The 12746-nt window shown below is 37.5% G+C and overlaps 4 protein-coding genes across 8 annotated transcripts; 2 read left to right on the top strand and 2 right to left on the bottom strand.

The window, feature by feature from the left end:
* Positions 1-32: 32 nt before the first annotated feature.
* On the bottom strand, positions 33-3445 carry Phax (phosphorylated adaptor for RNA export). The gene is made up of 4 exons (XM_046630876.1): positions 3231-3445; positions 2317-2926; positions 1943-2221; positions 33-1599 (listed from the first exon to the last, which is right to left on the bottom strand). Exons 1-4 carry the CDS (start codon positions 3279-3281, stop codon positions 1328-1330), a joined length of 1212 nt encoding a protein of 403 aa, XP_046486832.1. The 5' UTR covers positions 3282-3445; the 3' UTR covers positions 33-1327.
* A 249-nt stretch (positions 3446-3694) lies between these two features.
* LOC124221131 (uncharacterized) lies at positions 3695-8211 on the top strand. Of its 4 annotated transcripts, none has more exons than XM_046630848.2 (3): positions 3695-3831; positions 4106-4158; positions 4269-8211. In XM_046630848.2, the coding sequence occupies exon 3, from the start codon at positions 4287-4289 to the stop codon at positions 5706-5708; it is 1422 nt and encodes a 473-aa protein (XP_046486804.1). In that variant the 5' UTR covers positions 3695-3831; positions 4106-4158; positions 4269-4286; the 3' UTR covers positions 5709-8211. The 4 variants fall into 4 exon arrangements, with proteins under 4 accessions (XP_046486804.1, XP_046486809.1, XP_068991311.1 ...); XM_046630853.1 differs by lacking the exon at positions 3695-3831 and adding an exon at positions 3838-4009; XM_069135210.1 differs by lacking the exon at positions 3695-3831 and having other exon boundaries at positions 3838-4158; positions 4269-4436; positions 4521-8211.
* LOC124221155 (NSFL1 cofactor p47) lies at positions 6960-9736 on the bottom strand. 2 transcript variants are annotated; one of them, XM_046630897.1, is made up of 6 exons: positions 9603-9736; positions 9269-9492; positions 8598-9021; positions 8066-8348; positions 7637-7840; positions 6960-7200 (listed from the first exon to the last, which is right to left on the bottom strand). In XM_046630897.1, the coding sequence occupies exons 2-6, from the start codon at positions 9368-9370 to the stop codon at positions 7071-7073; spliced, it is 1143 nt and encodes a 380-aa protein (XP_046486853.1). In that variant the 5' UTR covers positions 9371-9492; positions 9603-9736; the 3' UTR covers positions 6960-7070. The 2 variants fall into 2 exon arrangements, with proteins under 2 accessions (XP_046486853.1, XP_046486844.1); XM_046630888.2 differs by having other exon boundaries at positions 9269-9653.
* Positions 9737-11051: 1315 nt separating this feature from the next.
* On the top strand, positions 11052-12310 carry COX5A (Cytochrome c oxidase subunit 5A). The gene is made up of 2 exons (XM_046630953.2): positions 11052-11459; positions 11917-12310. The coding sequence occupies exons 1-2, from the start codon at positions 11252-11254 to the stop codon at positions 12168-12170; spliced, it is 462 nt and encodes a 153-aa protein (XP_046486909.1). The 5' UTR covers positions 11052-11251; the 3' UTR covers positions 12171-12310.
* The last annotated feature ends 436 nt before the right edge of the window (positions 12311-12746 follow it).

The raw sequence follows: 12746 nt of genomic DNA, 5'->3' as shown, positions 1-12746 counted from the left end.
AAAAAAAAAATCTCCAATCCCTCGGTGCTATATACATGCATTCAATATCCGTTTATTCTCGATGTCAGTAAATTACGATATCACAGCCTCGGGTCATTTTCATAACCGTAAAAAAACTCCACTCCATGACGGGTTTGACATATTAATGTTAATTCTCAAAACGGTCCCTATTCTTTTATAAGCTTTCGTCTTTTTGAGAAATGGCATAAGCCCATAGGAATAAGATAACATTTGTAGCTACGAAGATTTTTTCCCGAATAGAAAATGACAACAAATAAACCACAAATAAAATATTGCAAACATCAAAAACATTTGTTCAATTATTTTTATCCAAATATGGACTGGGATCAAAGTCAGTATACTTAAATTGTTCGTTGATTATTTGCCGGAATTAAAATTAAAAAAAATTCCTTAATCGAATATTGAGTGACAAAATTGAGGAATCGACTTAGAACCGTTTCCATAGAAATATGTTGCTGGGTTGATTCAGTATAGCATTAATAAAACACACAAAATGCTCTCGGATCTTACCGAGGAGATTATATATTACAAAATGAATTTTTCGTTTCAGAATATCGGCGCTTAGACTTAGTTCGATCTCTTATATTTCATACATTATGATTACATGTTATCTAAGAAGTCGCCTGAAAAAGTAACTTCCTGTACATAAATTTATTGGCTTAATTCGGTAACAGAGGCTGCGCCCCGACGATATAGCCATCTTGCAATCATGTTCCTGTTTCCTTTCATCTATATAGAAACATTAAAATCTGTTTGGCGTCCACTCAGAAACCGGGTAGAAACAAACGCGAAGGATAAACACAGTGTGAATTTACATAAAATTCGATTAAGCATAAACTATACCACGTTACTACACGTAAAACGTGCCAAACAACACGAATCTGACAAAACTAAAAGAGAATATTTTATGCCCGTTCGGAGATCTTTAAAGGCGGATTTCATCCAACGGATAGGAGAAGTGAATGCAGCTTTTTCAAATTATTTTAGCTATTTTTGATTCATGCACAGATATTTATAGTTATATCAATTGCAAAAAAAACGTGAATAACAGAAGAGAACGACATTGTTTATTTGGTACTTGTACTGTTCTCTCTCCACTGATCGTAATTACCTTCAGGCAATAGCCAAGTAATTATTTCAGTCACCAATCTGTATGCATACCTGTACTGTCCTAATGCAGTAAATTTCCGTATAAAAAAACACATCAGCAGCCTCTGTAAAGTTTGAGACAACTTTCCAGCTCTAAAATAGAGCTAATAATTGATAATATCGATACGCTCGCGTAATATAAACTTGTTCGTAGATTTTAAAACAACTCCATGCTGTCGACATCCACCCCAATCTCAAGGAAGTCATCGGCTGCGTAATCCTGAACTTGTCTACGTGAAGACGGAGGTGTGTGGTCGGGATCATCTGTTACGGGACTGGGTGGTGGATTTGTCACTGGACGGTCAGAGTCTGGCGGAGTTCTTTCTCTATCACGACCCTCCCCTCTCCTCAATCGCGCTTCCTCCGCGATCTGCCTCGTTGAGAGCTCGGCACGCGTTAGTAGGGCTGGAAGATCCTTTTCAGAGCCATCTACAATTTGGTCCAGAAATGTTTTAGATTATGAAGGAATCAATAAGTGCGAAGATTAGCTTTACATTGTAAATGTTACAGTAAGATTTCGGAAAAAAGAGCGTAAGTGAAATTTCCGAATAGTGGACATCTTCGGAACTAAACATATTGTCCGTTATTGAAGAGTGTCCACTATTCAGAACAATATTAGCGTGTAAATTCTGCTTCTAGAGATTTTTATACTGTCCGTTGTAAAGAAGAATCCTTGTTGGGAGGTGTGCGTTAAAAGAAGTTTCACTGTATAGTAATCTAGAGGTATAAATTATATGAAATGATTTGCATAATATGTTATATTTTGAATTACTTTCGAGACTCCGCATTAGTTCCTGTGTTTTCCGTCTCCTGCTGGAAGCTTGCGCCTGCTTTCTCTGTTCGACAGTCTGTTTACGGTCCTCTTGGAAAATTGCTCGTATTTTTTCCTGAGGAATGTGATCATCTTGCTTCAATAGTAACAAAAAAACTCCTCCCGGAGTCCTCCTACGTGATCCGTTCACTATCATCATTCCCCCGTCTTCCTCAATTTTTTTAGTTTGTTCGAAGAAATCTATGGCTTTTTCTTTTCCTATTATACTCACTGCTCTTTCTGAAAATTGAAATCAACATCACAGTGTAGATGATGATAACTTTACCCTTAACAGGAATAACTACGAATAAAAAGACATTCACACTCTTGCTTACTTATGAGATCATCTTTCTTTTCGCACAGCTTTTCCGCTATATCTGCAGCTACGTCTCCGTCATCAGAATCGGCAGTGGTGCGCAAGTCAAGTATTTTTCTCGCAACTCCTCGCTGCCCATCAATTTCCATAGAATTTCTTCGTTTACCAAGCCTTAACTTAAGGTTTGTCCTATCCTCATTTGTCCTTTTGTTGTTAATCCTAGGTGGAGCATCTTTCTCAGTATCCGAACTAAGTTCAGCTGGTGTCTGTTGTTCATTGGGGGAATATCGAACAGTGAAGTCATAGAATTCGACATTTCTACCCTGATAATCTCGCTTAGTGACCCCGCATGATACAAGTTCCTCCGTGAGTGCTTCTTCCTGAACCTGCATACACCACACCTTGTACTTGTCTTGAGCTTCTTTTTTCTCTACCTCTCTATTCTTCCACCGTTTTATCTTCATCTTTGGCTTCTTGGAACAAGTATGTGCCGAATCTGAGTCCGAATCACTTTCAGATTCCGTGGGCTCATCTGATTCATCACTGTAATGTAGTTTGGACGATGTATCCTCAGGTCTGGGGGCAACATGAGGCCGCTCTAAAACATTGTACTCGAACGCATCGACAACCTGTACAAAGGTAAATGATGTAAAATTTATGGATATACTAGGCTTTGTAAAGAGTCCTTACAGAATTTTTACACTTTAATGAAACATATCAGTCTTTCCAAAAACTGAAATGCTAAAAAAAAAGTGGATATTGGTAAACGCGGATTCTGTCATAAAACTCATCGATGTTTGTGATCGAATGCAATGGTTGTGTAACAATCGCGACTCAAATCAACCGTATTAACTTATTCCTGTAGATATAAATGCAGAATTGAGTAAAGATATCAACGAAGGTTAGCTTTCTGTCAAACGTAAAATGTTTAACCTCGTCATCCACAACTTCTCCATCTTCAAGTTCTACCGGTTCAGTTTCCATACTCGCTAGAAACTTGTTTCAACGCAATGCCCACGGTGGAGATATGAGTAATTATGATTTTTGTTTTCTCTTCAGAAGTAAAATAATTTTCAACTCATCCGATTTCACCAAGCATTTAAGGCATATCGTTCATTTACTGCGCTGCGATAGTATGATGCTATTCCGATGTGTGTATGGATGTATGTATACATATACATATATTTAATGCATCCAATACACAATGTTACAAATGGAGTATCCATACGCATGCGCCATGATGGTGATAAGTTGGATGGTGTGGGTATGTATCGGTATGTATGTACACTAGGGACAATGAATCTGAGACGGCTAATTTTTTACACTAAACAGTTATGTTGGCACACAGAGAAACCTGCAGCGCCACAGTCGGCCGAACGCAAAACAAACTCAATCTCAATAAACATAACACAATCCATGACCATCGAATCTGAGGAAGTGAATCTAACCGATCCAATCTATCGAAAATAGACAACATAAATTCATCGTCAAGCAGTGCCCTCTGCGTGGCGCAACTTGAGTCGATAAACTATCGGTATGTAAAGACAACAAGAACGAATGTTACCATCACGTATACTCAGATGTCAGTCTTGATTACTGTCATCATAACCAGACTGGAATGCCAATCTCAAAATCTCCACAACTGTACCACAGAAAAAATGTTACGGCGCGTCTATGTTTCTTCTAATTTATTTCACTTTCTATTTTTACCGGTATGAAATGAATTGTGAATAGATCAATTCCATTGACCTACGTTCATAGAAAACACACGATTCAGTAATATCCATAGGAATTTATTTGCCATGCAGATTCTTCTATTCCTAATTGAAGAACGAACAAACCAAAGAGCTGTTTAGATCAGGTATGCTTTGAAATATTTGTCACACGTTATCATATTCGCACATTGTTTACGATAAAAAGACTTACAAAAGTAAACAATTGATTACCTACATAATACATTTTCTTTGCCAGGGTGATAACCAGATTAGTATGATAAAAGAGGGGTTTGATATCGCACAGGCCCATCTAAGACATAATTGTGGTAGTACACGTACTGCAACGACTATAACAATAACAAAACGCCCCAATAACAGCAGCATGAGGAAATATTATCAAGCAGCATTAATTATCACAGCTCTGGTGAGTGTGGTATCATTGCTATTCTACAGGCATGAATATAACAAACTGCGATACGTCCTAGAAGTGATAAGTTTCTTTGGTAAGCCCGGAGTTAAGGAACCTGACGTCAACCGCTTAGGAGAGATTGATATCTCCGATGATCTCCATCTCCACTTTGACGTACCACTACCATCTTGGCAAAGAATAAACAATGACTTGTTTGTTTACGCAGCTTACCATGCAAACATAAATGAAGTCCGAGGGATCGCCTTTGGGAAAACATATATCATTCCAGACATAAATTGCCATGTGTTTATCCAAGGGAAAGAACAGCATGTTCTGGGGATATTCAAACATTCAAGAATTAGCAACTTACTTAAAAGCCAATCTAGGAAAAATTTAGAGTATGCTGCGTACCAGTTTGTCTGTGAGTACTCTCAGCCTGCTATCCCTGAAGGAGTGTCCTTTTTTAATAAAAGGGACGTATCTGAAAGTGAATATCCAATTTTAAGTGTGCAAAATTTACCACATAACCTGATAACCAATGATATAGCCATATGCATAGCTCCGCCATTAAACAGATCTATTTCTCGTACGGACATGATGAACTTCTTAAGTTTTCATCAAATGATCGGGGTTGATCATTTTATTGTTTACGATTACGGTATTCCAAGTATATTTACAGATACTATGAAACAAATAATGAATAGCCAAGGGCTTAACGTCACATTCACTGTCGTACCATGGAATTTTCCCTATACTAGAATTTCTCCAGGCATTTCTGGGGAAATTGCTGAAAGGGACTGTCTTTATCGTACATACAATAAAGTCAAATATAGCATAACTTTGTACTGGGAAGAGTACATTGTTTTAAAATATCATCATACTCTGGCAGAGTTATTAATAGATTTTGAGAAAGGCTTATTAGCTAGTGATCACTATCGACTGAATTCATCATTGTTTTGTACCCAACAAGAGGACTATCATCCAACTGGAAACACCACACTAATGATTTTTAAAAAAACTCGCAAGATTTCCGAGGGTAGCATGAAAAATCGTCACGTTTCTATTAGCAAACCACACAAAAGTTGGATTACAGATAGTATTGATATTGATAGCTATATTTCGCCTGGTGCAGACTTAATCAATGTAAATCGTTATCAGTATTGTTCAAATTCCGAAAATGAAATGAGCTATACGCATGATAGATCAATTTCAAAATTTGCTGAAAATATAATAAATGCGCCAATTTTTAAACAATACATGACCAGACAAAGCTCAATCAGCAAATGATTATTTTTTTAATTATCGGGTACAATACGGTGAATGTAAATAATATGAAATTCCCATTGAGGAACAGATTCCTAAATATGCTGAATGGTTGTACGGATCGATGGATATCCGCCTAAGACCGAAAAGGACTGGCCATACAATCAGCCTTTGAAACCAGTTGATGTTCCATATTTTCGTAAGCGAAACTGAGTTGAAGCTAAACAAATTCTAAGCAATCGATTTCATATAAATTTCAGGGTTAAAAAAATTTATCTGGTAGATCAATGAAAAATTCCAGTTTTCACGCATACATTTTGTCATGTCTAATTTTGATCACCTTGTGGAGGAAAAAAAAATTCCAATGGCCAAGAAGGAATAATCGTAACTGTGAAATAAAAAATATCACTGTTAGAAATAATTTCTAATCAAAAAATTTCTAACACTTAATGAACATATCGCAAATGTGTAGATATATATATATTCTCTAAAATATAGTACGTTATGTAACAAGGGAATAAAGTTGAAGATTATTCCCTCGGGTGATGACTACCCTCGCGCACTTTTATATATTCATCCATTATGCTCTGAATAGATTTTATAAGGTAGTCGGTAAAGTATCAATGGAAACTATTCTTGGACCATCCGTTAATTCATAGCACAAACATTGAGTGAGAGTTACATAATTTTTTTGAACTTGACAATTGGCGTATTTGTGCCAAAAGAGGCCCGAAAAGTTTTATACACAATAATATGGGCTATGTTTTACTCACCACTCACCCTGATTTTACAAGCATTGCTGCGATATGCTTATCTATTTATATTTTCAAAAGTACTAAAGATTTGTATACGTAATATGACTTATGAGATGAACTGTTGTCATATTGTAATTTGAAACATTGATACTTCTTTTTTTATTTTTTACGTAATATAAATAATCGAATTTTGGCTTTACACTACTCAATGATGAGTGATCAATGATATTTTTGTACAATAACCTTACCCCTTTCAACTATTAAATTTGAGGTCATATATTCAATTTCTCAAATTTATTTACGCATTCTTCAACTCACTCTAATCCACGCTCCTGTGATTGCTATGCAAAGCTCCTCCGTAATCATCAGTAACTAGACTAATTTTCATTGCGTAACATGATATTATCTTTAAACAAAATTCTCCACAAAAAAAGAAATTGAGATTTTCCTTATGATTGGATAAATTAATGTGATATTGATGTTGGTAAATCAGTTATGTAAAGTATAAATAAGTCGCTAGTTGCTTGTACAAAACCTGATTTGGAAATGATCAAAGGTATATTCGTTAAACTAAGAGTTACAGTTGTATGAAGTTGGGCAATTTTTTTTTTTTTCTCACAAACGTTTTCTATTACAGTCGCTGCATTATAGCAGAATTTTTAAGTCCAGCTTCTTCAATAGTTTTACTCTCCTCAGTCAACTCTTTGCTTGGATATGACGTCAGTAGACGAAAATTACTAGCTGCATACTGGGGTCTCATACTAATAAAAAGTTGAGGAAAGTTTCAAAACAATTCAAAAAATTATATCTATACATAATATTCTAACGAAGTTGTGTTCACAACCTTTATATACCCTGGCACGGCTAATGCCGTTACAGATATTAACCCATCATCAGCTAAAATCATTTGTTGATGTATGTACGGTTACTGAACCACTGAACATTATTGTAAGAACAGTCAGTCTTCAGACTTTAAAAAGAGAAAATCCATTTCAATTATATCTGTTTTTCCGTGATTTCAGCTTTGCCGTCAGATTTCTTTGACTCAATGTTTGCTCTTTACGCACAGAGAACCTGCTTATTTTGTTACGCGCAATCCCTTGATTGCCCTCCGTTACAATATAGACACATACATCAGCAATTGAGTATTCATACTAAGACATGAATTCTTTATAAAAATCTGATAGTAAAGGATACGTTGAAATATAACGTCTAATGTCAGAAACTGTGTGTGTCAGATTAAACTGAGCTCTGATGCTACTTCCATCTGCTAATCGAATCTGAATTGTTGTCACTGGTTGAGAAGAATCTACATTCAATTCTCTTGTGGCTTGTGACTCATTCGCTGTTTGATCTACAGAACCAACCGGAACGGTCATGCCTACCGTTGCTGGAGATGGGCTGCAAACACATAATTAGATTTGTTAATGTGTGTTAACGCCATGAGAAGTGGATGTCACATTTTCCCGAACTTTGAGTTAAGATACTTTGAAATTATACCTAGAAATGTTGGGTTCAAAGTAACGTAAAAACTTTACAAATCTGATTCATCAAAAATATTGGAAAGGAGAGAATCGTGTGGTTAATTTTGAAAAAGCAAATTAGTGGTTGAAAATGGTTAACAACCTTCCTAGCATGTGTCCCTTCCCAGTGAAGGCCTTTACTTTGACTTTAGGAGGTACAAATTCTTCATGACGATGATCTTCCATATCCAGTCTGACTTCGGCACCTTGTACTTCTTGACGTATCTCCATGGGAACTTCACCACGCTTGATAGCAGCCAAAAATTCTCGGTTACCAGGATCGTTATACGGTCTAATGTCACCATCGTTCAAAGTGAACCCTTCTCGCCATAATTTCAATGTGATCAATCCGGTATTGCTTTCTTGAGTAGATGGCGAGGGAGTTACTAATAGCAACAATTTTTTATAATTTTGAATTAAGCTTTATCCAAGATATAAGAATACTCTGTAAATAATGTAATGGGTTTTCTGCTACTATGTGTAATTGATAAGAGGGTATTAGAACTTTCAAGATATATTATTGGCAAAAGTGTGAGTTTTTTCGATTGAAACATCAAAATATACATCTTCTGTTGAACAAAGTAAAACTGAGTATTAATGAATGATTGATTTCACTAAGAAATGATTCATTATACCTTCTGTGTCGCTGCTAGTTTGTCCCAGTTTATATCCCGTTCCGCCGAAGGTACTGGGTCTTTGTTGCGAGGTGGCTCTAGGATCGGAAGAAACTGCTTGCTCCTGACAAGATTTGAACATGTCACCAACAATGTCACGTTTTTTTCCTGGTCCTAAAACCTGTTGACCGCTGTGTTCCGAGCCACCGGCATAGAATGCTTGACCTTCCTCTTCCTCTGAACTACTATCCCTCTTTTGTAAGTCTGCAATAGTTCCGAACCTGGCTTTCGGCTTTGGTAGAGGCTGCGAAGACTTCATTTCTGCAGGGGTTGAATCTATTAGACGTGGCAGCTCCCCCACATCATCATCAGATGCAACGTCTTCGACAGGCTCATTGACAAGGTCAGCTGGCTCATCATTCTCATAAAAACTCGCTAGAGCCACCTTTACAACAACATTTTTCTTCTTTATTTGTTTCAAGCTACATTGAGTTAATGTCTATTATAAATGATCATTGACAGGTAAAACCTCAACACAGTGAAAACTCTGTGAAAAGTAAACTTTGATTAAACTCAACGTACTTATTATATGTAAAATCACGTTACGCGTCGATCAAATCGTAGATTCGGAAAACGGACTTGATATTTCGAGATATAATTTATTACGATACAAAGGAAATATGCTGTCTCACCTCTAGCTGCCAAGCGGATGAGTCCAGATAAAATTGTGCCCTCTCAGCATCAGTGCCGGTCACGTCGCGAAACTGAGAAACCAATTCCTCCCGATCTGCCATCTCAACGATAAATTCACGGCACTGAGTAAGATCCCGGAAAAATTGTCTAGGAATAATCTGAACGACTGGAATCGTACGTTTCGATGTCCACGAACACCAATTTACGTCGAATGATCAGAGCTCTGCAAAATTTTCACTTTAATCAGCTGTCATCCCGTATGAGTGCATGCACTAACACGTACGCATTTACGCACACCCGCATTCGTACGTGACGCATCGCGATGTTACATACTCTATGCTACATTCATGCCTTCCTTTGCTACTACGAGTCGAAGAATGAGTGGACGAAGGTTTCTCTCTGGACGAAGTTGTTGGGACGTATTGGGTGTTGAACTCGAGGATCGAACTTCGTTTAAAGCTTTCAGTGTGACCAATAACTTACACATGGTAGAACTAACCAATTGCAATTGGATTATACAAAAATGCTCCAATACAATTTTCGCTTCACAAATCTAAAAACTAGATGTAACAGGGTGACGACAATTTTGCTCAAATTAAAGTCCCTGACTTTTCCCGTCAAAAAAGTCAGAATTCCTTGACTTTTTTCCACAGAACTTAGGTAATGCAATATGTCAAGCAGCTCTAATTATGCCCAAAAGCACCGGACGTTCTGTACCTTGAGGAATATTGGGTCTAAAGAAACACATCGAATTGCTTCCTTTCTCAACAGTAATTAGAAATTGAAGTTTGAAAATGATTTATAAAAGAATAGTACGTTTTTCCCTATGGTCCATAGTAATTCCGTGACTTTTCCAGATACACGAAATTCCCTGACTATTCCCGGTTTTCCCGATTTTCCCAGTCTGTCGCCACCACCGGGTACGGTATCTAGCAATCCTTTTCTCTGTCAGCGTTGACTGAAGATCACCTGAAGATCTAGAAAGACTGCAACCTAACGGGGGTTTCCGTAAGGGAAAATGAACGAGGTAAATTCCACGAAGTAATTCGTGGTAAATTCCAAAATCCCTAGATTAGGAAGGTCAAGATACGCGTGTTCCAGTTTTTCTCACTATAACGTGGGCAAAAATCTTCTATGCGCGTTCGCCCAAAAAATATCAACCTTAAATTACCGCATTAACCAGTTTTTACCAATCTTGCTCAATTTTTTGAGGTTAATTAATAACGAGTTGCGCCCTTAGTGTCCTGACGTTCACGAAATAAACAGAAGCATGTATATAGTTTGAGGTTAATCATTGTGACAGGTCAGGAATCAGAACTACACCGGGTGCTTTCCATTTAGAGCACAGTGTGACACAGTGTACAAATCTCTATTGTAAGCGGCCAATCCGGGCAAAGGAATAGACCAGAAATGTTTACACCGTGTCATATTGTGCTTTAAATGGAAGCATCCATTGTCATACGAAACTTTTGGCGCATTCTCACTAATTTTTTTGCCCACGCATGCCTTGACCTTCCTAATCTAGGGACCTTGCATTTGCTATCTACCGAAACGAAAGGTTTGACAAAAGCGTGGGCAAAAGCTACTGATGGCTGATTTTGAAATATATTCCAATCATGTGAGTCTTTCAGTTTTTTCGTGCTCGAAAGTTGGCAAATAAAACACATCCAATGATGTTGCTTCATGCGGCAAAGCTTTGATCTGTGTCAGAAATAGTGCCAGCTTGAACGTTTCTCAATTATCTTCTGGTGACTTTGACTATTGCGTAATCAGTTGCTGATCAAAGTAGAGGGTTGGTACCAATTCGTTTCCGGTCAACCATCCAGGGATCTCATCGTCTTTTACGCAACGAAACGAAAGAGAAAAAGAAAGCTTTGTGAGAGAAGTGGTGTTCGTGATTGGGCCGTGTCGAATTCTCTTCATCACATTTTGGAGTAAAACTAGGTGGTTCCTCAAGTCATATCAAATTCCCGGCGTAAAAAATGCTGCGTATTGTGGCTGGTCGCGTTGGTTCGGCGATGAGGAGCTCACTCGTCCCTCGGGCAGCGACTGCTGGTCTTCAAAACAGTCGTGCCTCCCATGGCGGTCCCCAGGAATCCGACGAAGAGTTCGATGCCAGATACGAGGCCTTCTTCAACCGCCCAGACATAGATGGATGGGAAATTCGAAAGGCAATGAACGATCTCGCTGGTAACAATACTTACACATCTTAATCTCTTAGTTATCGGAGAGTCTCATCTAGAACGGTTGAAATTGTTGTGTAACTCGTCACGATTGACTGTCGAGACCTTCGAACCTGTACTCTTATCTCTTCGCCACTCAAAAATACATGAAAACAAGACGATGGTACTAACCTGTTAATTCTGTCGAATGCAAAACGAGTTACGCTCCGTTCGGACCGTTAGTGAAAAAAATCGAAAGCCTTCCGAACGGGAAAGATTAGTCCAGTAATGATTTTATGGTCGTACATCGAAGGTCTATTCAACTCTTCACCTAAAGTGCAGAAATTTGTGCATTTCAAAATAATCCAAACTTACCCTACATGTATTGCAATTTTGGCAAGGTTTCAGAGTGATATTTAATAGTAAGAAAAAACCACTTACTGGTTTACTGCCTTCGAAAGTTCATATTCACAATCTTTTTTCAGGTATGGATCTCATCCCTGAGCCAAAAATCATCTGTGCTGCGTTAAAGGCTTGCCGAAGGCTCAACGATTTTGCCTTAGCAGTAAGATATCTAGAATCTATAAAGGATAAATGTGGTCCCAAAGTGGGTGAGATTTATCCATATCTACTTGAGAATATTAAGCCCACATTGGAGGAGCTGGGTATCAACACACCTGAGGAAATGGGTTACGACAAGCCAGAGTTGGCTCTTCAATCAGTGTATGATATCCACTAATTCGAGCCAAGCCGTCAAGCTAGTCTCCTTATCAACACATAGAAATTCGGAACCGTTGAAACAATATTTAAATCATACATTCTATGAATAACCAGATCATGTACAGTATAAAAATTTAAATAAATAATTATTTAAACTGAGTACGGATAGTTTTTGCCCTTGCCATATCTTTTGTCAATTTGTTTTGTGTACTGTTGAGGCTCGTCAAAAGTTGTAACAGATATGTTTCGTATCTAACAATTCAACGTAAATCAATTTATTTCAATATTATTTATTACTCAGAATATGTACCCTGAAATGATTCCTAAATGAAAATCATGAATAAAAATTAAATTAAATCATCAATTTTCATTTATCAGACTGTATCATATGTTATTCTAAGATTCGATTTTAAAGCTACCTTGACAACATCAGAAAGAACTGCCATCGTCTTAAGAGTCAACAGGGCAACTCATGCATATTTGATGGCCATGCTAGACTGCCCTGCCTGATAGTAGACAAAGCAAGGTGTGCTGTTTATGCTGTGTAATAAATATAATGTAATCCAAAGTTTTGTTTTTTAGCAATAGTAGAAGA

Source organism: Neodiprion pinetum, chromosome 1 (assembly GCF_021155775.2).
Source record: "Neodiprion pinetum isolate iyNeoPine1 chromosome 1, iyNeoPine1.2, whole genome shotgun sequence".
In the NCBI taxonomy this organism is placed as follows: Eukaryota; Metazoa; Arthropoda; class Insecta; order Hymenoptera; family Diprionidae; genus Neodiprion; species Neodiprion pinetum.
Note: the sequence above shows the minus strand (reverse complement) of the source record. Positions and strands in the feature narration are given on the sequence as shown.

Coding starts and splice junctions, on each gene's coding strand:
- Phax (XM_046630876.1), bottom strand. CDS start 3,281: ATGGAAACTGAACCGGTAGAACTTGAAGATGGAGAAGTTGTGGATGAC. Junction 2,222..2,316: donor AAAGAAAGATGATCTCATAA/GTAAGCAAGAGT, acceptor TTCAATTTTCAG/AAAGAGCAGTGAGTATAATA. Junction 1,600..1,942: donor ACTAATGCGGAGTCTCGAAA/GTAATTCAAAAT, acceptor ACCAAATTGTAG/ATGGCTCTGAAAAGGATCTT.
- LOC124221131 (XM_046630848.2), top strand. CDS start 4,287: ATGATAAAAGAGGGGTTTGATATCGCACAGGCCCATCTAAGACATAAT.
- LOC124221155 (XM_046630897.1), bottom strand. CDS start 9,370: ATGGCAGATCGGGAGGAATTGGTTTCTCAGTTTCGCGACGTGACCGGC. Junction 8,349..8,597: donor AACTAGCAGCGACACAGAAG/GTATAATGAATC, acceptor TGTTGCTATTAG/TAACTCCCTCGCCATCTACT. Junction 7,201..7,636: donor ATTAGACGTTATATTTCAAC/GTATCCTTTACT, acceptor ACTTTTTATTAG/TATGAGACCCCAGTATGCAG.
- COX5A (XM_046630953.2), top strand. CDS start 11,252: ATGCTGCGTATTGTGGCTGGTCGCGTTGGTTCGGCGATGAGGAGCTCA. Junction 11,460..11,916: donor GGCAATGAACGATCTCGCTG/GTAACAATACTT, acceptor ATCTTTTTTCAG/GTATGGATCTCATCCCTGAG.